Here is a 26,814-nt window from a genome sequence, read left to right as displayed (position 1 = left end):
TGTTTCCGATATTTCGGTGTTACAAAACGTTAAATCTTGGTATTATTACTTGAAATATTGGTAATACATCACTAATATTTCGATACATTGATTTAACGAGATTTGCGCTAAATGGGACTGGTATGCTGGCATTTGAATATGAGTTGATTTTTTTTCCATTTTTATTAAACAAACTTACAATTTTTATGGACATTTAAGAAAGCATACCTATTAAGAATAGACTTCATTAATAACAAGCGAACTTTGAACAATAGAAATTTAAATGCATAAAAGCATGACAGTTACGTAGCATTATAATTAGCTTAATATGATTATGAAGGGCTAACTAATATGGAGCGTACAAGCACTGACGATTTTCGCTATCGTCAAACAAGTATAATGTTATTATAATAAAGATATATTGCTTACATTTTGTACTGAGTCATATTTGCCTGACGAAAACATAACATGCATGTAAAATAAAACATTTGAAAAAGGAAGTGATTTCTTCGCATTATGGCTTTTCATTCGTCAAGCACCAACGATCAAATTGCTATAATTGTACCTTAGAATATAACGAATTGGAGCTTTCAGTTCCGGAAGTATGACAGTCAGTACGGTAAAATTCCATTTTCGATCGAATAATATAAGATGAAAATGAAATTTATGGCCGCTGACCGTCAGCATATCCCTACTGATTCATTTGACTTTTGCTGCCATTTTCAAGTGAAGCTCCCGGAATTCATCGTCAGTTGAATAACTGTACCTAGTCATTTGAAGTTTTGCTTGCTCAGTTTCGAGTGCCAGGTAGTGTAGCTCCTTCACTGCCTTCGCTCTTAGTAGTAAGCAAGTTCGAACGAATAGAATTATAAATGTAGTAAAGTATTAAAAACGAAAACTGAAGGACAAAACAATTAATTTATGTGTATTCTGTGATTGATATTTCAGCTATCTGGTTTGTCTTTCATCTATTATCTTGAACCAATTCGAATGTTTACATGCGAACCTCATTTGAAGGCCGCTCTCACACTATTGAAAAAGATATTTTGTCATTTCAAGAGATCAACTGACGGTGGTTAAACCACAGACTAACAGACAGGACACTCAAATTAGATTCTTCAATCATTTTAACGGTCATTTCGAATATTTCTTTATTTGGGACAGTACTCACATGTGTCATGATGGCGCCACGTTACCCTATCAAAAACATCCTGTCTGTCATCTAGACTGTGTTTATTTTTTTCATTTACCAACAGAGTTGCCATTTATACAGAATTACCTGTAATGTATTGGTTTGTGTACGTCCATGCGAATTTCATGCAGGATACAGATTTAATACATATTGCCAAAACTATATACATAATTGTGCCTACTTCTGCCTATCCTCCAACGCAATACAAAATCGAACCCGTTTTGTTACAATATTTACTTGATTCTGGTCTGCCGCCACTTAATTTCGGGTGAAAACTACCAACACAATAAAAAATAGTCTAGATGAACAACGTTGAGTCAAATAAATGGTTACCTTCCAACATCGCGAAAAAGTTGAATATATTATCAACGTAATTTATTGTGACGATTCATTTTCTAATATTTTGATGAAATCAGGCATCCCTGCAAGCAGCTGATCGATGTTGACAAACGAGGGAAAACCAACTAGTAGTAAAACTTGTACATAACACAAGGGGTGTACAGATAGTAAATAGTTCGCGCAGTGCAATATAGGTGGAACTAGTGCATCACGAAAAATTATTTTTATATGAATTTACTCATACTGTCATGTCTGTTAGTCTGTGGTTAAACTGAGCTGAGACGAGTGATGAATTGAATGCTGCCCGTTCGGGCCGTCAGCAAACATTGTGTGTGCAGAGAGTGAAGTTTACTGCATTAGATATATCTTCAATGTGTTCCACGTTCAGTTTCAATTGAATTGAATGAAGTTTTACTGCACTGATGACAGTAATCAAATGTGATAAAATGGGACTCACTTCATTTTCTCACATACAACGTTGGGAAAATCATGATCTAAAAAAGTTCATTTCATTTTCTAAAAAATCTCGATTACTGAAAAAAAACAAGAAACAAGCGTCCACAAAACTCTGAACCTCAAAGTTCACACGTGTTTTTTTGTGTCAGCAAAATACGAGGACGACTTTTCATCCACAGAAATATCAGAGATAATCGAAAGCAAGAGGAGTCTTCGAGGATATTTCGATCGAGGATATTTGCTATGCTTCAGTTCGATACCGAAGTGGTTCGTGCAAGATAAATTGTTATATTTTATCAACTTTTCTTTACTGAATAAATTCACAACTGAACCGCGCCTGAGAAATAATCACCGCGATTCTGCTATCCGTCGGATTTGTTATACGAACGAATCTACATTTTCGTTCAAGTTCGAATTTTGCATTCTTGTATGATTCGATCGACTCTCGTTCGAGAACACTTGAAATTTCGAACACTAACCATCAAAGCTGTCAACACTACTTACACGTTCTATAATATTATTCATTCCTTAGTAAACGAAACCGTCACACTTGTATAATCAAATTAGAACGATTCTGGACCGAACATAAGTAATACGTATGCAAGTCGATCGAGTAATGTTCGAAAATTGAACAACTCGAACGAATGATATTCGAGTTCATACCCAACTCGAACGGAATGCAGAATGGAAATTGCACATTCGATCGGAGTATTTCGAATCGATCGACGTACAGAATAAGGGTGAATGACTGCATATTTTCGATGCACGTAGGGTGATTAATGTGAACAACAATTTTTTTTTTCAACATCCCAAATAGCGATTATTGCGACAAAAGGTTGTTTTAATTCCAGCTGGTTGATTGCACTGCATTATTTAGATTAAACCCAAAAAACGTTATTTAGCATGAATTTGATTTATAGAAGTAACAGGAGCGCAGCATTGTAATCATGTCTCGAACACACAGCAAGCCAAGCGCAGCGTTTGAACGGAGCGTTTGAATTGGCTTAGCGATAGTGTGCGCTCCTGTTACATCTGCGTATGATATTCAAGATAAATTGGTTAATATTTTTCTACCAGCTGCATAACATGTTTTAAGATGATTTTTTTTGATGTTTTTATTATCATTATAACAATTAGTAATCACAGCACTTGCTGCTTCTATAGATGATGCTATTTCACCACCGCGCTATTACCGGATAAATTTCGAATACATCACCACTATTGATCCACTTATAAATTACCTTACGCGCACTGAACATTTTCAGAAATATTCATTTTTTATTCATCGGCGAATTTATTCATCATGTATTCTGCAAAGGGTTGAAATATAACGGCTAAGAAAATTTATTTCCCGAATATCTTCTGTTTGAGAATCATATTAAATATATGTGCAAACTTTTTTCTTAAATATCATCGAGCAGAATGTTTGCTAGTGAACTTTTCACAACTGATTTTTTGCCATGTGAACTTTTCTGCAGCGAGTTTTCTGGTCGATATTTTTTTTTTGTCTGAAAATCTCTTCTGAAAAATTCAATCGCGATTTTTGAAAAATTCAAATGTAATAGTATTATGGAACATAAATCTTCAAAACTCTTTTCGAGACATTTTTAAATTGTAGTATTTCGGGGTATAAATTAGGCTCGTTTGATAGATATACTATTTGGTCATTGATCAAGTTTGAAGAATAATTGGCTGACATTTTCAGTTTTGGTTATATATCGGTATAAATGACGTAACTGACGAACCGCATTTTTTTCTATCCGCAAAATTCTTTCAGAAATTCCGGAGCTGATCTGTGTAATCTTAGGCTCGTTTGAAAACCATTATAAGGTCATTGATTCAATTTTGAAGGTTATTGGTGAACAGCATCGACAAAGCACACGTTTTTCTATCCGCACAATTTCTCAGATGGATGAACCGAATTAGACAAACTTAGACTCATTTTAAGGCTACAGTATGATCGTTAACGATAAATCGCGGCATATTTAGTAAAAATTATGAATTCAGTACATATAGGAACAACAGGAAACCGATTTTTCGTACGTACTTCGATGCTTCATATTCAGCTAAAATGTTAGTTATCTTTCACAACTTAGCTGAGTGAAGGGAAAATTTTAATGGAATCAGGAATCGTTGGAACTCAAGCGTAACTGAGGCGCATCACTGGGCAATATTAAACTTCAACAATCATATTGCATGCTACCGTGACGGTGAGCTAGAGAGACCGTTTCTTATAATGTGTGTGGTTCCATCGGCATTTTGGGGTTTCTCTTGTAATAACAAAAAAGCAGAATACAATATTTTTTAAAAAGTCATTGTTTTACCACATACTTGTTAATTTTTTTCAACTTATTAATACTGATACTATCAAGCAACCAGAGGGGACTTAAGCAAGATGCTCCACTTGGAATGTTATGTACATCTTGTCTCGATTGCACAATCAAATACTTGGCCTTTTGTGCGTTTCCCGTAATTTTACCTTTACATGTGATGATCAGTTCCCGCAGTTGATCTTGTGGCACCTCGCAGTTTGGTGACACATAAAAGGGACCACAGTCGGCAAACAGTTCCATTCGATACCGGGAACCGAAGGCTTGTCGCTCGCTGCGGCAAATCTGAACAGCAGCGGAAAAGTCCCGTAGTTCAAACTGTTCTTCCGGTAACCAGTGACCCGAACGGGCGGACTCTTCCATCCACTCGTACTGCACGATCCAGAGACCACGAACCAGTGCCCGCAGAATGTTGATGGTACGCCTCGGTCCGAGGGTGACCAGGTGAGTTGTCCGGTCGCTCACGTTGTTATTCACAATAAATCCACCCAGGGCAGCAACAGTCTGTTGGATGAATTAGAAAATGAGGTTGAAAAAAAACGACTATGTTTGAAATTTTCTAAATTAAAAAAGATGTTTAAATGCGTATACCAGAGTGGGACAAAAAGAAACGAGATTTCTAACTGTGGAAGTTTGCAAGGATTTTAGTACGAGGAATCTGACTTTTCGACAATTTTTCCTCAGGATATTGTATTAAAAAAATTTATTCGAACCAACCAACCCTTGTTGAGATCGGGTTACGAACCCCGGTGGAAGCTTTGGTCGTGTACAGATAGACAAGAAGTACCTTTTGGGAGGGCATCGCAGCGTCTGTACTCCATGTTCTGGTATCCAGCGGATGAATATGGAACACTGTATGCCGTCTAAAGTGTAATAATAAAAAGAGGAATAGGCACAAGTGACACGATGAAGGAAACATACATCAGACTAAACACTACAGCCGTGCGGACAAATGACATGAAAAAAACTACGAGTTCAGATTGGCGGTGGTGAAATGAAATGCAGCAGAGAAATTCACAGATGCATCATGGCGGGGTATCGTGCTTACATTGAACTTTCCAAGACGCTTTGATTGAGCAAAGTTCGCCGTTGCAAATGATTCTGAATGGCTCGTAGCGAGTGGACTCTTCGCTACTACCGAGAACAGCATGAGAATTGTACTTCATTTTCAAAGAATTCATTATCTGAACTCATCGAGGCGGGTAGAAATGGCTCGGTGGCTTAAAGACGCCGTTGCGACGCCGGCTTTCGCAAGGCTTGCTTAAAACAGTTCAAATTGAAGCACTGATGAGCCGAAGGCGAAACGCGAAGAAATCGAAACTAAATATGTACTTTACGTACAAACCAAAAACCCCTAAACGTTCAAATTCTGCAGCGGCCAGTAGTCAGTCGTCACTCGTTTTCGTCCGAGACGTCAGATAGGATATGGCACCTAGTGTCATATCCTTAAAGGGTCACATAAATAGCGTGGACTTTGCGTCTGCTTAGCGGTTCAAATTGAATTGGACTTTGCGTCTGCTTAGCGGTTCAAATTGGCGGAGATGGCGGTTCAATTTGAACTGCTTTAAGCACTGATGAGCCGAAGGCGAAACGCGAAGAAATCGAAACTAAATATGTACTTTACGTACAAACCAAAAACCCCTAAATGTACATTTTTATGCATTTCACTGATTATATTGAAGAAAATCCTAGTTTCTGTGAAACGCTCGCACTTTGGACTTGACATTCTTCATTAAATTCTGCACAGTTACTTTTGTGACTTTCCTGGTGACAGCTGTCCAGTTTTTTGTGAACTCCTGCATGTTTTGGGACACTGTACCTTCCTTCCGAAAGTGCCGCTTGACAATTGCCCATTACCTTTCAATTAGCCGAAGATCCAGGCAGTTCGGTGGGTTGACGTCCACGAATTGTACATTATTTTTTGACAACCACTGTAGAACGGAGTTGGCGTAGTGGACTGAAGCCAAATCCAGCCAGAAGAGAGGAGGAGCCTTATGCTCTCTGTACAGTGGCAGCATTCTCTTCTTCAAACATTCTTCCTCGTACAGCTTGGCGTTAATTGTGCCCTTCGTGAAGAAAATCGACGACCGCAAAGCACAGGTACAAATTGCTTGCCAGACCAACACCTTCTGCCCAAACTTTTCCATCGCCACCGTGATGTCAGCGTCGTCCAGGTCCTGGCACACTGATTTGGTATAATATTACGGTCCGGGCAGCGCTCGAGAGTTTTCCTTGGAGTAGGTTTCGTCATCGATCAGGATGCATCCGTCTTTATTCTGTAGAATCCGGTTATACAGTTTTCGCGCTCTTGTTTTGGCCTGTACTTGCTGTACCAGGGACTTTTTCGGCACCTTTTGTTTCTTGTACGTTTTCAGGGAGTTCCGAACTTTGATCCGTTGAATCATCCCGATGCTGGTGTTAAACTGCTTGGCCAAATCCCGCGTCGACGCCGATGGGTTTTTCCTGATGTACTCAACCACTTTTAAGTCCCGGCCGGGCTAGCTGGGATCCGTTTTCCTACCGGATCGGGGTAAATCCTTCATGGAAAGGGTCTTACCGAACTTCTCGATAATATTTTTGACACTGGTGTGGTGCACTTTCACCCGTTTTGCAATTTCGTTGTACGTGACACCACTTTCTGAGCACCAAGTGTGCAGAATTTTCTTTCGCGTTTCCGGATCTATTCGACTCATCATTGAAACGATAAACCGTATCGAAACCAATCGATTGCGCAGCTGTTATGGACTTGTAAACAAACATGTCACCGCAAAACACGCTGCAAAAAATTAAGCCATTTCAGAGTAATAACTGTTTGAATGTTGCTAACTACTTATCGATACACTCCTTAATCGACTGCATCTGCTTGGCTGGTAATAGCAGAACGCAAGTTACAGTCGAAACCAGTGAAATTCAAGCTAATCTAACTATAAGTTATTACAAATGAAATTTTCCGTCATTTGACAAATTAGGTCTTTATGAATTACATCGTATGAGGGATTAAGTCACCCGTAAAATTCAATTTTTTTGGTGAGTAGGTACATCCGTCATGTCATCCCATTTTTGAAATGCAGCATGTTCACGATTTCAATTCGTTGAAAGGCAAAGAAATCAAATGATAGCTTTAAAATCGCACAAGATATCGATCTATTTTTTTCATAATAGGATTCTAAATGCTAGGCATCTTAATCAGAAAGTACGAGTTCTTCATGATGAACTCTCTGCTGGTTTTTAGCCAGTTTTATTTCCAATAGTCCGACTAATCTAAGAGAAATTCTTCTGCAATTGTATACCGCCGTCCTACGCATAATTATGCCATATAAAGTAGCGCTCAAGAGCCAATTGTAGGTACTACATGGAATGAGAAGTTCTGGGCCTAACAAAGAAAAAAATCGATTTTTTATCGTGAACTTTTTTTTTTGTCTCCAGTATAATCTCCATCTTAAGCGATACACTTGACCCATCGGTACTCCAACATTTTAATGTCATTTGAAAAAAAAAATTTTCAAGGCCTTCAAAATAAGTTTCCGTTCTTGAAATGACCTCAGCATTCAACGTAAATTTCATGTTTGGAAACTGATAATAGTCGCTGGGGGCCAGGTCTGGAGAATACGGGGGATGTTGGACAAATCCGTACTGAAAATCATTCAATTTCACCCTTGCTTGTATACTAAATGCTGAGACTCGTCTCTTTCCGTAGCTTGATGAACAGCGATCAGCATCAACACTAGTGGATAGATTGTCTTGAAATTTGCTATTGGGCCATCAAGGGGGTTGTTTACAACCAGAAAAAATGTACGATTCGAAACTATTTAATTCTTTTCTGTGAGAGGCCCGGGACTTTTCATTTTATGTAGTACTTGATTTTGTGCATTGTCTGGGAAATATCGTACTAGTTCGATTTCTAGCCTTTTAGGGGAGGTAAAAGGTAAACCTTAAATTACAAAGTTTTATAACTCATGATTAGCTCATTACATTATAAAACCGATAACAGTACAAATTTCCTTTTTTACATTTTCGTGTAATCTTGTCTTTCTAAATTAAAGTTTATAGGTGAAATTGCTGCTAATAAAAATCAGAAACACTTTTTGAATATTACCATCAAAAAGTAAAAAAAATACAAAGTCTTTTTTGTGTACTGTAGCCTTCTGATTTAATAACTTCGACACATTATTTTGGCATTGATGAAACGATGTGTTCAAGGCATCATTTGAAAAATGCGAACCACGCATATTGCAAAGTAGTAAATAATTCCTTTTTGTTGGAGAAATTACGTGTTCTAAAGCATCGTTCCAGCTCTTCCCACCGCTGTTCCATGAGATTTAGGTCTGGACTTTGGCTAGACCAGTCTAGAACTGGTTTGTTTTGGTCATTTGAAAAATTGTTTGAAAATCATAGTTAGTTTTTTTGTCACCACAGCCTGAAAAAGATTGAACACTCTTGCAACAAATGATTGACATTTTCCTTAACCCAATGCGTAAAAAATGGCTGTTTTAAAGTATAATGAGTATTCTTCGCATGTAGTCATGGTCAAATATCAGCAAGTAAACATAGTTTTGAGTGAAACGTAAAAAAAACATGACTCGCTGTTGCCGTTCAACAATAACAAGGACAACTCAAAAAACCTACAAAAAATATATGACCCACCAGTTTTTAAATGCTTAAATGTTTACGTTCAAACCTTACCAATTATTTCACCACTATTTTTTGGTTATAGGGGTTTATTTGAACATATTTTGTCGTTAGATTTTGATGTACTTCTTTGTCGATAACAGGGACGCCAACATTATCGAAGAAATACCACCTACAAAAGATTTTCCAACGCTGCGTAGAGCGGTAGTATACAACTTAGTATTTTTTTTCCTTCAAAACTCTGCTGGGAAGGTTAATAAAAGCGTGCCGGCAAACCTATATTCAATAACTGAAAATATGCGGTAGAGTCGTCCGTTTTACAGTGATCAAAATTTGTTTGATTCATACAAACTTATTTGTTCCAATCGATCACAAAATCGCACTGGAAATGATCACAAATTCATGGTGTCTTTTTCTAAATGTCTTAATTGAGTGAACGATAGAAAATAAAACGATAGTTGGGCATGGTTTGTAGATGTTTGGTTGGCCTAGAAGTGCATACGGGTTAGACTAATAATAGAACGATACAAACATAGCACAGTATTAGACATGAGAATAAATAATCAGAAAAGAAACAAATTCAATCCAAGACTACACACATAAATAATAGTAAATGTTGAACAAGTTCTTCTAACACAATAGCACAACGATTAACATTCTCCTTGCTTCGTCCGTATAGTATAATAGAAAAAAAAAACATATGATAGGTGTTAGAATGCAGAAAAAACACTTACCATTTAGAGAGAGTTCAATCACAAACCGAAAATGTTTGATCCTTCTTTGTGCTTTAAATTGGTTTCATTTCTTTTCTCTTCATCAAATTCTTCAACTAACATGTACTACTGTTGTATTCAATCGTTTTATTCAATTCAAGTCACATTCGGAATTCAAAATTACAATTAGAATGGAACATTATTTGCTCAACGTATAACACGCAGAATAGATGCGGTTGTCGAATTAATTAGAAACGCAATAATAAAGAAACAAAAAAAAGTAGAAAATGAAACAAAGAATTATTCTACTGCAATCGTACCTCTTTGACGAAACCGTACTGGGCGGCGTGCAGATTCGTAGTGGCCAGATGAAACGGTGCTGCCTTACCGGTTACCGTCGCCCGTTGCTGCGAAGCCGTTATGGTCGGTAAACCGGCACCGAGGCCTAGTGCTTTCATGGTCCGCGCTTGGGTTCCCATGACCGGTCGGGCGGTAGCGATTACCGGTTGAGACCTAGTGTGACCACTGTTGCTGCAGGATGTGCGTGCCGTTTCGAACAACATCGTGCTCCGGCGGGTTGAAGTTTGAATGCATTTAGTAGTGACGGATTTCACCGGTTGGGACAGGGCCGGAGCAAGTGACCGTCGCCGTGATGAGGCTGGTGTTTTACTAGCTGCCGGTGATGTTTCCGCTGGGATTTTAGCACGTTTATTGGGATTTTCCTCCACGGGGGTGTCCGTTGAACTTTGACTGCTACTGGGTGGAGTTCCCGTTATTGATGGCTGAGCATTGAACAGTTTACGCTTTCGTGGCACCGTATTAATGACATTTTCCGATGAGATTGCAGTCTTGTTGTATATAACAGTCTTTTCAGTGGATTTCGATAGTTTCCTATAGAAAGTGTCCAGCGACGTCTGACGACTGAGGGACGATGGTTTTGGTGGGGGTGATTTGAGTGCAAACTCTGCGGAGTTAGCCCTGCTAACATTTGCTGCCGTTTCGTTTGCACTTTCCGCACGTTTATTAATGTGAGAAAGACGTTTGTCGATGATATCCATTGAAATGTCGAAAATCGTTTTGCGACGTTCACTCACCGGTGTTCTGGAGGAACTGAATGTTAGATTAGATTGATACTCTTCGAGAAGAGTTTTGCTTCTCATCTGGACCATCGATCCGGGAGTCTTCAACAGATCGGCATTTTGAGGCGGAGTGTGAAGATTGTCAACTGAAGCACTAGGTGTAAACATGGTTTTTCTTCGCGACAAAGAATTAACGGCCAAAGGTGTTTTACTGTTGGCCGTTGAGCTGGCCACAGGTGTGAACAGCGAACTGTTACCGTTTGCATCATTATTTCGTTGCTTATCAGTCTCGTCATACACTCCCGGTGTGTACAGCGTTCGCCGTCGATTTGTACGGAATGCTTCGAGAGTTTTGCTATCCAACTCTGGAGTTTTTGTCTTCCGAGAGTTATTTATCACATTTGTAGGTGTATTGCGTTTGTTAGTCACCTCTACATTAGCTATTTTCTCAGTCTTATCAGTTGATTGTTCCATCGTACTTGGTTGATAGATGGTTTTACGAGCTCTATGGTTCAGTGATGAGCTTTGCTGGACACTGTTTGATGTTACACTGTTGGTCTTACAAAGTTCCATGGCTTTGGGCGAACAGATGGTTTCCTGTTTTTTCAGAGGACTATTTTCCTTCATGGAAATCTGCATCGTTCTTCTTCTGGTTCGAACAGATTTTTCCTGGGATGCTGGAGCTGAAGGTGCGGGTGATTCGCTCTCTTCCGTTACACTAGTGACACGAGGCGTAAATAATGTCGTTTTTCTACGCTGCCTCATGGACGCAGGCGTTGGTTTCGGAGCTATTTCCTTGCTGCTGGAGCTACTGCTTCTTCTTCGAGCAGACTTTTCATTGGAACCTGGTTGCTGTTCAACCTTTTTGTCAAACAATGATTTGCGAACACTTCGTCTAGGTACTTCGGGGGTGCTTCCGATTTCTTTTTCTTTGCTTGAGCTAGACACTTCAGTATCTCCAACTGTCTGAATCACCGTAGGCGAATTTCGAAACCGTTCCAGCAACTTCATTGGACCAACGAGAAGCTTATCGAAATCGTCTTGCGGTTCCGGAGTGTTTTGATTTTCCGCTTGAAACTCATTAAGAATTCGTTCAAGACCATCATCCTTACGAATTCGGTGGAGCACTGGCAGTTTACCCGGCGGGGAAATGACGTTTTTCGAACCTGCCGCAGCATTGTTTGCATTTACGGGTATAAGTGCCGAACGTTTCTTGCCACCGGAGTTCATAACTTCTTCGGCTCTAGGTTGCATCGATTTTTGTCGCTATTTAGAAAAGCACAATATAAGCAATGAATTTCATTTTCGTGTTAAGTCAATTTTACCCGAATCTTTTTGAAAAGTTCTGGATTCTCATACCGCTCCTGGTTTGAAATAGGAAAATCCTCCGGATTCATCAAGCACATGTGTCGTTTGCATGCTTCGATCCACAGAATCGACACAACGGGGATGTTCATCTTCTTCGCTTTCTGGTAAGTGGAGAGGAGACCATCTTTGAAGATGACGTGAGTGGTATCTCTATACAATCAAACAACAAATATTAGCTTCAATTACGTTGACGATTAAAAAATGCCAATTATTACCTATACATTCGGTCATTAACTTTGGCCCCGAGCGATGCAACGTGATCTTTGATTCCATCGGAGCGATTATCTGCACCGGAGCGTACCTCGACATAAATACAAACACCGGACATTATTTCCTGAATAGTTTTTGGTTTTGGTGACTTTCTTTCGTCCGCTGTTATGATGTCTTGTTCCTCGTGGGGAACGTCAAACTGTCCATATGCATCACGCTTGGATGGCGATTTGAGAGCACGTAGAGCTCGAACTCGTGTCGTTGCTGAAGGACTCTGCAGGTCCTTGTACAATCGAGCCAGTCGGGGATTTTGATTGTCCCCGACGCAGGGTGGCGTCGCACAACGAAGCACATCTAAAATTAAATCTATTGTTTACCGAATACGATCATATCAATGTTATCCTACCATCTGAATCGATCAGTTCTTCAGCATGTGGTGTGGTCACAATGGAACTACAAAATGATATTTCCGACGAATCTGAATCATTCAGTGACAACGGTTGATCAACTGGCGTTGATAAAATCTTTAGCATCAAATTTTCGTGAAAACTCATTCGTTTGCCTGGAGTTGAAGCATTTTGACTCAAACTTTTTCTGATACTGGGATTTACGGGAGGAACATTTTCACGGTCGCTACTAATCGAAACAGACATAATTGCATCCGAACTGGGCGTCGTAGCTACCGAATATCGTCGCCGAGAGGCGGAGCCCAGCAGCGTTGGTGTTGTGAATGATACCGAAGCACCGATTGTTGATTTCCTCGACGCCATCAGGTCGGGTGTGTAATTCCGCATTACACGGTTCATTGAAAGAAACTTTATACTTTATAATAAACGTATGCTAGGCAGCACAATTCTTTCCACTTTAAACAAATAGAACACTAATAGATTCACGAAAATTCTCAACCTAGAGTAACAGTGTGCTTCGCTGCTTGTCTTCTTTTGAGTACCAACGGTCTTTTTTGACATCCAGAGGCGAGTTACATATGATGAGCTTTATCTGTTCCGTAGCATATCAGGGCGAAAAAGCTTTACGGTGCAGTGTTGCGAGTTTTGCAATACTTTGTTTGCAATATTAATAATTAATTGGGTTTTATATACCCTTGTGGCAAATCATTGACACTAAGAGGAAACATGGTAAACTGGATGTACCTAGATGTAAATACCAATAATCTATAAATTGAATAAACTAGCTTGCAAATACAAGCAAATCAACATATTCTTATATTATTATCCAAATACAAACTCCTTCATATAATTTTGAAATTAATGAATCAATGGAAACGAGTTTCAACTGAAATGTTTATTTTATATTTAACATTTTATTTTATTCAAATGCTTAAAATCTCGGCATTATGTCACATGCTTGAACACCGATAATTTTGGAAATTTGTTTACAAAAGCGACGAAGATCTCGGTAATTCACAGTTTCCTTGAAATCAAAAATCTCGGTGAATGCTAAATACCGAGAATTTCAGTTGTTTTAATGTTCTGCCGAGCATTCGGCTGTTCAAATCATTTCCACTGCAAGCCTTTTTCGTTTTATTTATTCGAACAGTTCAACTGACAAATTTACTGGTATATGTGGTCTGCCGCCACTTAATTTCGGGTGAAAATTACCAACACAATCAAAAATAGTCTAGATGAACAACATTGAGAAAAATAAATGGTTACCTTCCAACATCACTAATAAAAGTTAAATATATTATCAACGTAATCCAATAATTTATTGTGACGATTTATTTTCAGATATTATGATGAAATCAGGCATCCCTGCAAGCAGCTGATCGGTGTTGACAAACGAGGGGAAACCAACTAGTAAAAAAAAAACTTTTACATAACACAAGGGGTGTACCGATAGTAAATAGTTCGCGCAGTACAATATAGGTGGAACTAGTTCATAACGAAAAATTATTTTTATAAGAATTTACTCATACTGTCATGTCTGTTAGTCTGTGATTGTAGTGTGAAGCAATCTGCAGATGAGTGGTGAGTGCACGTCAAATTTTTATAACCCACTGAGAGACGATTTGTGAGTTATGATTTGATATGTTTGTACAACACATTGAATCAGATTCTTATGACACTGTCTCTCTTGTATTTCCCATCCACCAGAGTTGCCACGGGCGGCCAACGTTCGAATCGATGCCATTTCAATCCAATTCTCAAGACATTCGGTTCAGTAGCCAGTAGTGTTTAGCTCGAGACATGAAATTCAATCGTTTATGGTATACATCACGCTACAGTTCGACTTTTGTTTTTGTACATTAACGCTCGTGTTCGTTTAGAGTACCAGCAAAAACAAAACCGAAAATCTGGGTTGTGTTGGGAGCTCTGTGATTTAAGCATACACTCACCGGTGTAGCTCGGTACAGTGATGCCAAACTCAGTACTCACTTTTTAAAACTAGGAATGAGAGTTAAATACTATGATATTAAAACTGAGAACCATCAATACCACTATATTTGTTGTCAGCGGTGCTTTGTATAGGTGAGTGTGTTTGTTTAGATCAGCGATGAGTTTCATCTTTATTATTATTTTACGGATTGCATCGTAAATCATGAGGTGAACTGATGAATAGAAAAAATCGAATCTTATGAGTGAGTTTTTGCCACCCCTTACAGATTTAATACAGAAAACCGAATTTATTGTTTTCTTTAATTTGATACTGATTTGTACAAATTTCACAAAAAATAAATAATAAATTTTACTTTTTTGTGTGAGATATTTCATTGCAGTGATGAGATTAAGAGTTTATTAATTAACGAACAAATCACGAGTTAAAATGGAGATCTTTTGGTGCAGATATTTGATGATCAACACTAAAAAAATTATATTATAATTTGAAACCAATTTGAACTAATATTTAAGAAAGTTATGAAATCACGAAACTTTATTATCAGACCTGACTTGAGGTTGGAAGCATTGGAATTCCATGTTAGCTTAAGAAGTCAACATTTTCAAACTGGAGAAGTATTTGGAATTGAAATTCAATTGTTGATAAAAATAATATATTGAATTTCGTCGTTGTATAAAATACAAATAATAATAACCTTAGGTCCCGTACAGACGGACTGCAATTGTTTGGTTCACCGAATAATCAATTTAGCCTGTCCATCTTTATTTTCAGCCTTGACAACTAAGAACAAAAAATATATTTATAACTGGCAACATTATTTGGTGTTGCTATGATTCCAGTGCTATTATTATTTTCATTTTGTTTGCAGTTTTTTAATCAGCTGTGTCAAATGCGCATTATGCACTTTAAGAACAGAGAGGTGTCTTCTAACTTTTTTCCATTTCTATTTGAACTCATTGTGATCATAGGAAACAAACCCAGTAATGAATATTATTAACCTATTAAACTAACTATTTGCATGAAGCTTAACGCTACGAAATTTCGAAATAACTGCTGTCAATTGCATAGATTTCTTAGCAGTACGGTTTGAGTTAGTTTTGGCTTCCAATTAAAACGACATATGTGGCAAAGTCCTTAGAATGAAAATTACACTTGATCCTTTTTTTAAATTAAACATTTAAGCTGTCAATACAAGAAAATGTAATAAATCTTCATCTACGTAGTTGCATACTGCATGCTGATTTGGTTTCAAAGTTCGCAAATGGTCAGTGTATAGTATAGTATGAATGGCAATTATGTATTAAGATCACGTCGTTGAATATTCTAAGAGAAAAGAAAAACCTTCCAAAACTTTTTCATATACTTCGTTTGTTTGATTTTGAAGAGTTTTCGGTCTGAAATTATACAAATTATTATCAGACTACTTGGAATAAAAACATTTTAAGTTTTAAGGTTGGCTTCTTACAGGATTGTTGATCATTTTCGAGCTCTTCTGAGACAGTTTTATGACTGCACAGAGCAGGATCATTTTCAGGTTTTGCATCTAAATTCAAATATTATTCGACAGTATACTTTGAAAATCTGCAGTTTCTAGACGTGGCAACTGTTTGTATATTTTTCCTAGACTCAAGAGTGAAGGAATGCATCAAAATTTGAATCATGTTTATGTGCATGTTTATCATGTTCAGATTTCTATCAAATTTGAAATACATCATTACTTAGTTATCATTAAAAATGACAAAAATAATGCTCGTGTAAGGGCCGCCATAGGAAAGTTGAACCACAAGATAATAAAATTCTAGACGTATTTTGTGATATATTTTTACCTACATGGAAAATGTATAATTTTTCCCAAATATCCAATGTTTCTCTTTTTTTATATCGTTTATTTATACCCGGCTTTAACCTAATTTTGGTCGTTCGCCCGAATGTTTCTCAAATAGTAAACAGTATTTAAGGTAATAGGCTTTTCTGCTTTCAATATTGCCAGTTGTATAGAAAAATTGTTTAATGTACACTATCACTATGACAATATACCTTGACAGTGTACTTCACAATGGTAAACTTGTCCTTGGAAATTCATCGGATCATTCCGTATTATAGTTTGTATTTGGTTGTATATCTTGTAAGCGCGGCAGTGAACTACGAAAATATGAATTCGCATTGAATGTTTCATTCTATAATCATAATATGTTAGAATAACATCCTTTAACATCATTTTATTATGAAAATTCCATTTTACTGATTTTCTATGAAAAGATCTGGCATCTCTGGTTTTCCATCATAACGAAATCTGCCATAAGGCAACTTCATTACAGAAAACTTCACGCTAGTCTAATTTGAAAACTCGCATAAATGTGATTAGAGCTTGCAGCGCTCTCTGGTCTCATTTGCTTTCTTTGACTGAAATTTGTCAGAATTTTCACATGTGCGTTTCTATGAAGTGTTTCCTAAAAGTAAAAATATAGTGCTAATAATTGTTGTTTTCTTGCTCAAATTACAGTAGAAATAATCCATCAGTAACCATGAATGCTGAAAAGTTGAAGAAACTGCAAGCAGAGGTTCGTATCGGTGGAAAGGGTATGCCCCGCCGTAAGAAGAAGATTGTGCACACAAATTCCGCAGTGGATGATAAGAAGCTGCAGCTGTCGCTGAAGAAACTTGGAGTAAATACTATTCCTGGTATCGAAGAGGTTAACATGATTAAAAATGACGGCACGGTTATTCATTTTAACAATCCGAAAACGCAAGCATCGCTTGCCACCAACACATTTGCCATCACTGGACACAGCGAGACGAAGCAGATTACGGATATGCTTCCGAGTATCATCTCTCAACTTGGACCGGAAGGCATTAATCAGCTCAAGAAGCTAGCCAGCGCTGCTGTTGCCGAAGACGACGATGATGTTCCCGAATTGACAGAAAACTTTGAGGAAGCTTCCAAGAAGGAAGTAGAGAATATCACTCAAAAAGTGCAGGAGATTCCGGTTTCATAAGTTGATTTTTCAACTTCCCTTCTGCCTTTCTATATCACTGTGCGTATTTTGATCAGTTTGAATAAGGAAAGTTTCTCCTTTCCGCAGTATACAAGATGTGCTTTTATGTGGCGTGCTAGTTCAATGCTTCAAAAGTCAGCGCGCCAGTACATTTTTTCCGCAAATTAGTCATCAGCTGCAAAATCAGACCTATTACAGTCGTTTTGTCTAGAAGTCGATTTTTTCATGTACTTCACATAAAACGGTGCATCGAGAAATCCCTCTCAGCCTAATGCAGATAAGCTCTCGTCACCCAACATTGTGGAAAATCAATAACAATTGTACGGCACTCGATGTTTTGTAAATAACTGAGTGAAGAAGGAAGCAAAACATGATTGAACAACAGCAGAATGCAAAGAATACTTCGTTATAAACACATTTTAATAAACAATAAAAGGAGAGTAGGTTTAAGGAAACAAAAAATCCCAACATTTGTGCTTGTTGCTTTATTCCTTCGAAATATCTTATTCGAATTTGAGGTTCCCTGTTTTACATGCAGAGATTGAAGTGTTATATGAGCGCCATGTTACGATGCATTCAAGGTACGTGAATGTTGAATGTATTTCATGTGAATGTATTTCGAATCAGAATTGAATTCTGATTCACGTGCCCGATTGTGCTATCGCAGTATAGAACGCATCCCGTAGAATTATTTATAATTTCCGTTTTTTAAGGCCCGCCGCTTTTATGAAAGTAACAAATTTGAACGACATTTTACCAAATGGTAGTTTTGTTTTAGATATTAATCCGAATAAGTTTGTGTCTTTATATTTCTTATTTGGCAAAATATTTTTAAACTTTTCGACGTTAACATTTCCCAAGGGCCTAAAAACCATTGAGAGATTTTCATTGTTTACTTTCTATTTAGACTATATCTGCGTTATTATACAAATATTTGCTACATATCTAGTACTGTTAGAAAAAATTTAAATGTTTTCTTTAATTCTCGAAAGTAAACAAAGAGAAACTCTCATTGGTTTATGTAACCTTATGAAATATTCGCGCCGAATTATGAAAAGCGTTTAATTTCTTGTCGCTATAATCGCTATAATCCTTCTGTATGTTAACAGGGATGCCATGTTAAATTAAAAAAGAAAACACGTTCTTTTAATTCCGAAACGAATTACTTTTTAGTAATGACGCTGATCGTGTATAATTAATTTTTCTTGTGTTTTGATATTTTTATATAGTCACGATTTTGAGGGTATGACCGCGTTCGCTTAGTTCTGGTTTTAACGCTACAAAAGAAGACATTTTCTACATTTCAATCAGGCTCGAATTTTTCATGTAAAAGCAATGAAGAATGCAAATTTTTATATTTGATCGAAATCGTAAGTATACAACTCCTAAAATAAAACGAGATAAAATAATTTTTACCACCCTATCTTACGCACACCATGACGCGTGTGGTCATAAATGACAGTTCGTTCTGTTCCATAATTTTTAGGTTTCATAACATCAATCAATTCCGTTGAAAACAATAATTTTCGACTTGAACCGCCTTCCGGTGGAGTTCTCAGCGTGTGAGCACGTTGGTTCGCGGACAGTGCGTTAGAAGTTTGAGTAACTCGCGGGAAGGAAAGAATTTTTTTTCGTTCTATAGTGGCTCGGCGGTGCGGCCCCGCGAGACACCCTCGGTAGTCAAAAACAGCAAAGTCCATGTGACTATAAACGAAAGCGGTGGAGGTATGGTCATTGTAACCTTTCCAATCAAATAATAATAATAAGAAGAAAACCTGAACCGATTGACACTCTTGCCAGCTGTGTCGAAAATCTTTGAAAATAACTATTATAATGGATGAACGTAATCAGTTTACGCAGTCTAGGCCATTACTTAGGTAATTACAACACAACTGTATCAACTGTTTCGTTAAATTATTCGAAATTTTCTAGCGGTCGTGATTTGCTCGAACATCATGTTGGAAATTATGATTTTCACATTAAGATTGATCGATTGGTAAAACCCGAAGAGGAATTAGAACATCAAGATCATATAAAACAAATAACAAGTTACATAGTAGATGATAGTTCTTGAATGGTGATGCTATAAATATATTTATTTAGGTAATCTGCGATTATTACTTACTCAACAACGTGTCGGTAAGGTAGATACATATTCTATTGGAGAGTGGATAGATGAGAGAAGAGGTGTAAAAATTACGAAAGCTGTTGGAAAATGGAACCTGTTCGGTTACGTAGAGGATCAAAATCGTTTCGTAGAAGGATACGAAGCTTTGCATCTGATGGAATTGGTAAACTTTGAATTCGGTTTTTGGAAGATGTAACAATAACAAGTAATTTTTAGAATAGATTGGTAGTCTACTGGAACTCTGTAGTCATATCACTGGAACAAGCTTATACGTTGTTTCTCGGATACCCCGGTTCAATTAGTTTGGAAGAGTACCAGGTGTACAATACATTAATGAGGGCAGGATTCTATGTACTGAAATGTAACTCCGGTCGGTCATATGAGACTAAGACTGTTCAAGACAAGCAATTGGATATAGAAGAACAGTGTGTCTGGAATAATCTTTATGAACTGCTGAATCAGTCGCATTTACCGAAGAATGTTTCGGATTGCAACACTACTACAGAAATGTACCAAAACGTTCGTAGTTCCATGTTGAATATTGGACACCGAATAATGGCCCAAATAAAGGTAGACAATTGTACTGGAATCGAATCAGAAGGTGGTTCCGCAAAACGAAGAGTATCTGATTCTAACGAAGACGAATGTATGAAGCGGAATAAAGTCGAACAAAGTTCATGCGAATCGACATTCCGAACGAGACTCGAACAAGTCAGTAATCTATTTCAAACTTTTGACATTATTAAGAATTCACTGGATGATTTACCGGAGTTAAGTACAGAAGTGCCACAGTCAAATCTTTTATTCGATTTGTTTTGTATCGATGGATCAATCTTTCGAAAGAGTAAACCTGTTCCTCCGGATTATCGAATTCTCGTTAGGACGTAAGTTTAATAAGCACAAATCCAATAACTTTATTTTAATAGATTCATTTCAACAGCTCAAACGAAGAAATTCCATCTGCCGCTGAAATAGCTCATTTATATCGCACTCAACAAAAACCGGCAGTTCCGATTCTTCTGATGTTGGTTTCAGATACACTGTCCATTCACTGTTTCTTGTACAATTTCTATCGACTACCATCAAAACTCATAACGGTGTCATATCCGAGTTCGGCAAGGCAGGAAGATTTTACTAGTGCGGAATACTTAGAGTCGGATGATGATACGTGAGCCTGTTTATCGGATGTTGAAAGTAGTTGAATAAAAAAATATTAGGTTGTTGAATTTTTTGCTAAACGATTATTTATTTTTTAACAATGGGGATCTATATGGTAGGAAAAAACACTATGCATAGTACTCAAGAGCCAACCGAAACCGATAAACTACATAGGACAGCACTATGGGGTTGCCAAAACCACTATTGTTTCAAATATTCAAGGATGATTTGTTTTGGTTCCACATTACAAGAGCCGTTCAGTTTGTTGGAGTTTGTAATGACAGGTTCTGGTCCGATTTTATTTAGTTTTCGAAAATCACGTCTAAAACATATATACAAGGCTTAAGTGAAAAACAAAGTCTTGGCATTACATTCCTTTTGTAAAATTTTGCGCTTCTGTTTCAATAGACTTCGCAGCCGATTCATAGTGTACAGAAGCATTGCATGGTTAGTACTACGATCCTATAGACATTACGAATCCTTCCGACGTCAGTGAAAGGAATTGCTTGAAATTTCCCAGATTTTTTTAACCGCTGTCATGATATTTGAAAACTGTATGAATTTTTCTGCCTAAACTTATACAGCATGATTAGCGCATTTTATGTAAATACCCTCTCAGCAGGCCGTTCAATTTTGTTGGTCTTTGAGCGCTTGTTGAACGACATATTGCTCGAAATATTCGTTCAATTAGCTGGAACGGTATGTTGTTGTTTTTTCTTTCGCAAAAATAGTGTGAAAATTAAGTGTTACCTTTACCTAGAAAGAAAATTTGTTGTTATTCTACGTGAAGTAGAAGTATTGTACAGGTATGTATTGTTAGTTTAAACAAATAAGTGGAAAGAAATTCAGAAATTCTGCAGTAAAACTAGTCCAACGAGGCTCCAACTCCTCATGTTAAAAATGGCTCAACAATGGACCTCTGTCTGCCGAGTTTGTTGAACGAAAAAAAAATGGCATTCGGTTCAACGGTCTGTTCCAAAATCGGCAAACGAAGGTCCCGTGTTAGCCACTCTTTGATTGGACTTTCATTGGACCAATGATCCAACGTATTGGACCAATGAAGGACCACCGTTGAACGTTTTTTTCTAAGAGGGTATAATCAATTAACATTCATTTTTCACTGGATCTCGTTATTATCCGTTTTCTTGAGTTTTCCTTAATTCTCAGCGAAAATTGAGGGGCCGGTGACGTGTTTCTCCGTTTTCGTCCATTTCCTCGTCGTGCTTGTTGGTGTTGCTGCAAGGTGTCGCTGTAGTTGCTTGAAAACTCTCTCAGTAGGCAGTAGACAATTTCCGAAGTTTTTTTCACCTATTTTTTAAACTAACACTACATACCTGTACAATACTTCTACTTCATGTAGAATAACAACAAATCTTCTTGCTATATAAAGGTAACACCTAATTTTGACACTTTTTTTAGCAATTTTTTTCCAAAATCGGCAAACGAAGGTCCCGTGTTGGTCTCCCGTTGAACGATTGATTGGACTTTCATTGGACCGATGATCCAACGTATTGGACCAATGAAGGACCACCGTTGAACTTTTTTTTCTAAGAGGGAACGTGGAAAAATCGTGGTTTTTTCGTCTTATTGCTGTTATTTTTCCCTGACGTTTGGATCATTGTTAGCTGAATCAGACGCATCAAACGTTGTACATCGATAGCTGAATACTTACCCAGGATTTCGTTTCGGGAGGGGCCCTCAGATAAATAAATAATGTTACTGAAGATTACTTATGTACCTAATTCTCGGTGTGCCTCTAACAGGCGTTTTGAACAGACACTTTAAACTTTTCCACTGGAAATGATAGTTAGAGTATTCAAATAAAATTTGTGACTGTGCCCGAGAGAAGGTTATTGTGTTACATTTCTTTACATTCTACTGGCATGTTATTTCTGTAGCACATGTCTAAGACCTTCTAAATATTTATACAGCACAACAATAAAAAAAAAAACTTGTGATGATGCCATATATTCTGAGATCATTTACATTCCTACTTTAAATGACGGAAAATATCTTTTCGTGCTGACTTCAGTCTATTGTCGGGTAATCATTCTGTTCTCTGGCATATATGTACTAATGGATTAACCCAAACATTTACTCAAAGTGCGCTTGCGTTCGTTTATCTAGCCCCAAATAAGTATGTCCGGAATCTAGCGGCAGGATATCTTTCTCATCTGCAGAATCTTGCTTAACTACGGCATGCTCGTGCACTTTCTCTTTCCGGTCGTCCAGTACATTGTCATTTATTTACCCCGTTTCATAATCTATTTTCTGTGATTTTGACTCTGTTCTGCTTCGTAGGACCTGCCGCTGCGTGCTTTATCGGCAGTGGAGTTTTGACCATTTTGTTTCTGTTTCTGATATCGGGAGGAGCAAGACTTTGCAAATAAAGATTTCTTCCATATGTTGAAATTCGGATGCCAAATCTTTTGTAACACTTTTTGGCACCTATAATTCACAAAAAGTAACACATATAACGTTTTCTAACACACAAAACTAACAAAAGAGTAACGGATGTAACTTCTCGTAACGCTTGTGTATTTTGAAAATGTAACACTTGTGAAGTTTCCAAAAAAAGTTACTTACAAAAGCATCGTAAGGCTTAAAACTTATTTAAAGTAACGATTGTAATGCTTCGTTACGTCTCTAACCTACGAAAAAGTAATGCGTGGTATGTAACTTACAAACGAGTAACGCTTGTAACACTTCGTAACGTTTATAACTCATGAAAAGTAACGCCTATGATTTACAAAAAAGTAACACATGTAACGGTTAGTAATGCCTATAACATACAAAAATGTAACACATGTAACGCTTCGTAACGCCTATAGCATACAAAAAAGTAATGCATGTGACGCTTCGTAACGCCTTTAACATACAAAAAAGTAACGCATGTAACGCCTCGTAACGCCTCTCAATTGCAAAAAAGTAACGCATGTAACACTTCATAACGCCTGTAACTTTCTTATAAGTAACGCTACATAATGCCTGTAACTCGCAAAAAACGCACGTAACGCTTCGTAACGTCTATAACTTAAAAAAACGCATGTAACACCTAAAACTTACAAAAATAGTAACGCATGTAACGCAGCGCGACGCTTGTAATTTACAAACGACTAACGCTCGTAACACTTCGTAACGTCTGTAACTCATGAAAAGTAACGCATGTAAAACTTCGTAACACCTCGTAACGCTTTGTAACGCATGTAACACCTCGTAACGCCTAAAACATACAAAAAAAGTAATGCATGTAACGCTTCGTAACGGCTTTGACTTACAAAATAGTAATGCGTGTAACGCTTCGCAACGCCTTCAAATTGCAAAAAAGTAACGCATGTAACGCTTCGTAACGCCTGTCACTTCCTTAAAAGTATCGCATGTAACGCTTCATAATGCCTATAATTTACAAAAAGTTACGCATGTAACTCTTCGTAGTGTTTTAACTTACAAAAAAGTAACGCATGTAACGCTCCGTAACGCCTATAACTTACAAAAAAATGACGCCTATAACTTCTAAAAAAGTAACGCATGTAACGCTTCGTAATGCCTATAACTTACAAAAATGTAACGCATGTAACGCTTCGTAACGTCTATAACTTTAAAAAAGTGACGCATGCAACGTTTCGTAACGTCTATAACTTTCAAAAAAGTAATGCTTCGTAACACCTGTAACCTGCAAAAGAGCGACGTATAAAACACTTCGTATACCTAGGGTAACAGAGGTATTTTGGCCACTTCGTATATTTTGGCCCAGCAAACAAACTTTATGAATTTAATCGATGTTAAGGAACCCAAGTTGCATCGAGTTGAAGCTAATCACATTAAATTATCTATTGCGGAAGGGTTTTTCAAAGATATTAGTTACCCTATAACATCCTTGAAAGTAACGCGGCGTAACTCGTTTACCGCAAGAATCTAATCCTGATGACGATTTTTAACATTTATAATTTCCACAAAGTAACTCGTATGATATGTAACCCTCAATTTAAAAAAAATTATCGTATACAACACCTTCTTCTTCTTAGAAAAAAACGTTCAATGGTGGTCCTTCATTGGTCCAATACGTTAGATCATTGGTCCAATGAAAGTCCAATCAATCGTTCAACGGGAGGCCAACGCGGGACCTTCGTTTGCCGATTTTGAAACAGAAGAAAGTAGAAGTATTGTACAGGTATGTAGCGTTGGTTTAAAAAATAAGTGGAAAAAACTGTCCAGTAAAACTAGTCCAACGGGGTTCCAACTCATAATCCTAAAAATGGCTCAAGAATGGACCTCTGTCTGCCGGGTTTGTTGAACGAAAAAAATGGCATTCGGTTGAACGGTCTGTTTCAAAATCGGCAAACGAAGGTCCCGTGTTGGCCTCCCGTTGAACGATTGATTGGACTTTCATTGGACCAATGATCTAACGTATTGGACCAATGAAGGACCACCGTTGAACTTTTTTTTCTAAGAGGGAAGGGATCTCACGATAATATCGAGTGAAACGCTTCGTCAAATGGAACATTTTTCTATATTGGGGACGGGTAAGTCGATGACTTTCACGCTTGGGTTCGATTCCTAACTCCGCATATAGGGCCAGAAAGTTTTTTTAGCCCAAAGAGGCGAATGACCTTAATGTTAAAACCTCTATAATCGGAACAAAAAAAATCCATAGTACCTTTACTCAGGCGTTGATTCAGATAGGCCTCAAAAAACTTCGTAACGTATATAGCTTCAAAAACTAAACTACACTGAGGTCTTTTTTTATGCGTTTTTTATGCGACTTTTTTATTCGGTTATGCGGTTTTTTTATGCGAAGTTTCAGAGTTATGCGGTTTTTTTATGCGAATTTTCAGAGTTATGCGGTTTCCCTTCTGCGGTTTTTTTATGCGAAGTTTCAGAGTTATGCGGTTTTTTAATGCGGTACGTAAACTCGCATAAAAAAGACTTCAGTATACTATTTTATGTATTTTAAAAATCATTGTGATTGTCATTATTTTACCCCGGTTTTATCCTCAATTTTATGTGGTTTCGACTCTGTTCTGCTTCCTAGGAGCTGCCGCTGCAAACTTTATCGACAGTGGAGTTTTGACCATCACGTAACTCTCAAAACCTCTATCTCTATCTTCAGGGTCGATGGACTTTTTTCGTTTTTTTCGTTTCTATTTCTAATTTCTAACTAATTTCTGCCCCGTACCCGTACCCAATTTAAAACAAAATTTCTTTACCCGAACCCAACCTGAACCCGAGAATGTTTTTACCAAACCCAACCCGACGAATTTCTGAACTCGAACCGAGTTGAAATCCGTTTGCAAACGGTTCAAAAGGACTAGTTTTCCTAGACTTATTCTACTGTGTATTTTGAAACGGTTGCAGGTTTTAGGAATATGATAAAAGTTGCATACATTTACGATGTTTTAAAAAGTATACAAAAGGGAACAATTATGGTAAAAATGCCAAAATGAACTACCTATTGTTGAATTGGTCTACTACAAAATATAATGTATAGCACTCATTTTTTTTGAGGAACATACAAAATTCCAGAAAAACGCAAGAACGGTTCAACAGAGCAGGTTCTTTTGGTTGAGCTTTGAGCAGTTCTTTAAAACGAACGGTTTTGCTCATTTCTAGTTTGAATACCCGATACTCGACCTTCTTTACCGAACACATACACATGCGTAACGACGAATCGTGTTAAACTGTATGAAATTCTCGCTTTCCGGACCACAGCGTGATTGTATTCAAACACATTCCAAAACTAAATGGGATGTTCGTGACCAATAATGACAACAAATAAACACTTTTCAACATTTATTTCGTTTTTATTGTTTATACAATCATTATGAAATCATATCATAGTAGGGATTAGCCAGCTGTTCTGTTAACTTAAGCATACGTAT

The 26,814-nt window shown here is 37.5% G+C and overlaps 3 protein-coding genes across 4 annotated transcripts; 2 read left to right on the top strand and 1 right to left on the bottom strand.

The window, feature by feature from the left end:
• Nucleotides 1-4,278: 4,278 nt before the first annotated feature.
• Nucleotides 4,279-13,231, bottom strand: LOC131438265 (uncharacterized). Its single transcript, XM_058608144.1, has 5 exons — nucleotides 12,702-13,231; nucleotides 12,301-12,649; nucleotides 12,043-12,235; nucleotides 9,959-11,983; nucleotides 4,279-4,800 (listed from the first exon to the last, which is right to left on the bottom strand). The coding sequence occupies exons 1-5, from the start codon at nucleotides 13,099-13,101 to the stop codon at nucleotides 4,279-4,281; spliced, it is 3,489 nt and encodes a 1,162-aa protein (XP_058464127.1). The 5' UTR covers nucleotides 13,102-13,231.
• Nucleotides 13,232-17,004: 3,773 nt separating this feature from the next.
• On the top strand, nucleotides 17,005-18,117 carry LOC131437416 (transcription factor BTF3 homolog 4-like). The gene is made up of 2 exons (XM_058606729.1): nucleotides 17,005-17,081; nucleotides 17,157-18,117. Exon 2 carries the CDS (start codon nucleotides 17,179-17,181, stop codon nucleotides 17,647-17,649), a length of 471 nt encoding a protein of 156 aa, XP_058462712.1. The 5' UTR covers nucleotides 17,005-17,081; nucleotides 17,157-17,178; the 3' UTR covers nucleotides 17,650-18,117.
• A 993-nt stretch (nucleotides 18,118-19,110) lies between these two features.
• On the top strand, nucleotides 19,111-21,015 carry LOC131437960 (uncharacterized). Of its 2 annotated transcripts, XM_058607667.1 has the most exons (6): nucleotides 19,112-19,374; nucleotides 19,450-19,526; nucleotides 19,582-19,697; nucleotides 19,753-19,940; nucleotides 19,994-20,661; nucleotides 20,718-21,015. In XM_058607667.1, the coding sequence occupies exons 2-6, from the start codon at nucleotides 19,483-19,485 to the stop codon at nucleotides 20,947-20,949; spliced, it is 1,248 nt and encodes a 415-aa protein (XP_058463650.1). In that variant the 5' UTR covers nucleotides 19,112-19,374; nucleotides 19,450-19,482; the 3' UTR covers nucleotides 20,950-21,015. The 2 variants fall into 2 exon arrangements, with proteins under 2 accessions (XP_058463651.1, XP_058463650.1); XM_058607668.1 differs by lacking the exon at nucleotides 19,582-19,697 and having other exon boundaries at nucleotides 19,111-19,374.
• The last annotated feature ends 5,799 nt before the right edge of the window (nucleotides 21,016-26,814 follow it).

Source organism: Malaya genurostris, chromosome 3, assembly GCF_030247185.1.
Source record: "Malaya genurostris strain Urasoe2022 chromosome 3, Malgen_1.1, whole genome shotgun sequence".
Classification (NCBI taxonomy): Eukaryota; Metazoa; Arthropoda; class Insecta; order Diptera; family Culicidae; genus Malaya; species Malaya genurostris.
The sequence above is the reverse complement of the archived record's forward strand: the minus strand, read 5'-3'. Positions and strand labels throughout refer to the sequence as shown.

Bases quoted from the DNA above. Each gene is read 5' to 3' on its own strand.
- LOC131438265 (XM_058608144.1), bottom strand. From the start codon at position 13,101: ATGAACCGTGTAATGCGGAATTACACACCCGACCTGATGGCGTCGAGG. The intron at 12,650-12,701 runs GTAGGATAACAT...ATTTAATTTTAG, and splicing joins AGAACTGATCGATTCAGATG to ATGTGCTTCGTTGTGCGACG. The intron at 12,236-12,300 runs GTAATAATTGGC...TTGATTGTATAG, and splicing joins GTTAATGACCGAATGTATAG to AGATACCACTCACGTCATCT.
- LOC131437960 (XM_058607667.1), top strand. From the start codon at position 19,483: ATGGATGAACGTAATCAGTTTACGCAGTCTAGGCCATTACTTAG. The intron at 19,527-19,581 runs GTAATTACAACA...GAAATTTTCTAG, and splicing joins CAGTCTAGGCCATTACTTAG to CGGTCGTGATTTGCTCGAAC. The intron at 19,941-19,993 runs GTAAACTTTGAA...AGTAATTTTTAG, and splicing joins CTTTGCATCTGATGGAATTG to AATAGATTGGTAGTCTACTG.
- LOC131437416 (XM_058606729.1), top strand. From the start codon at position 17,179: ATGAATGCTGAAAAGTTGAAGAAACTGCAAGCAGAGGTTCGTATCGGT.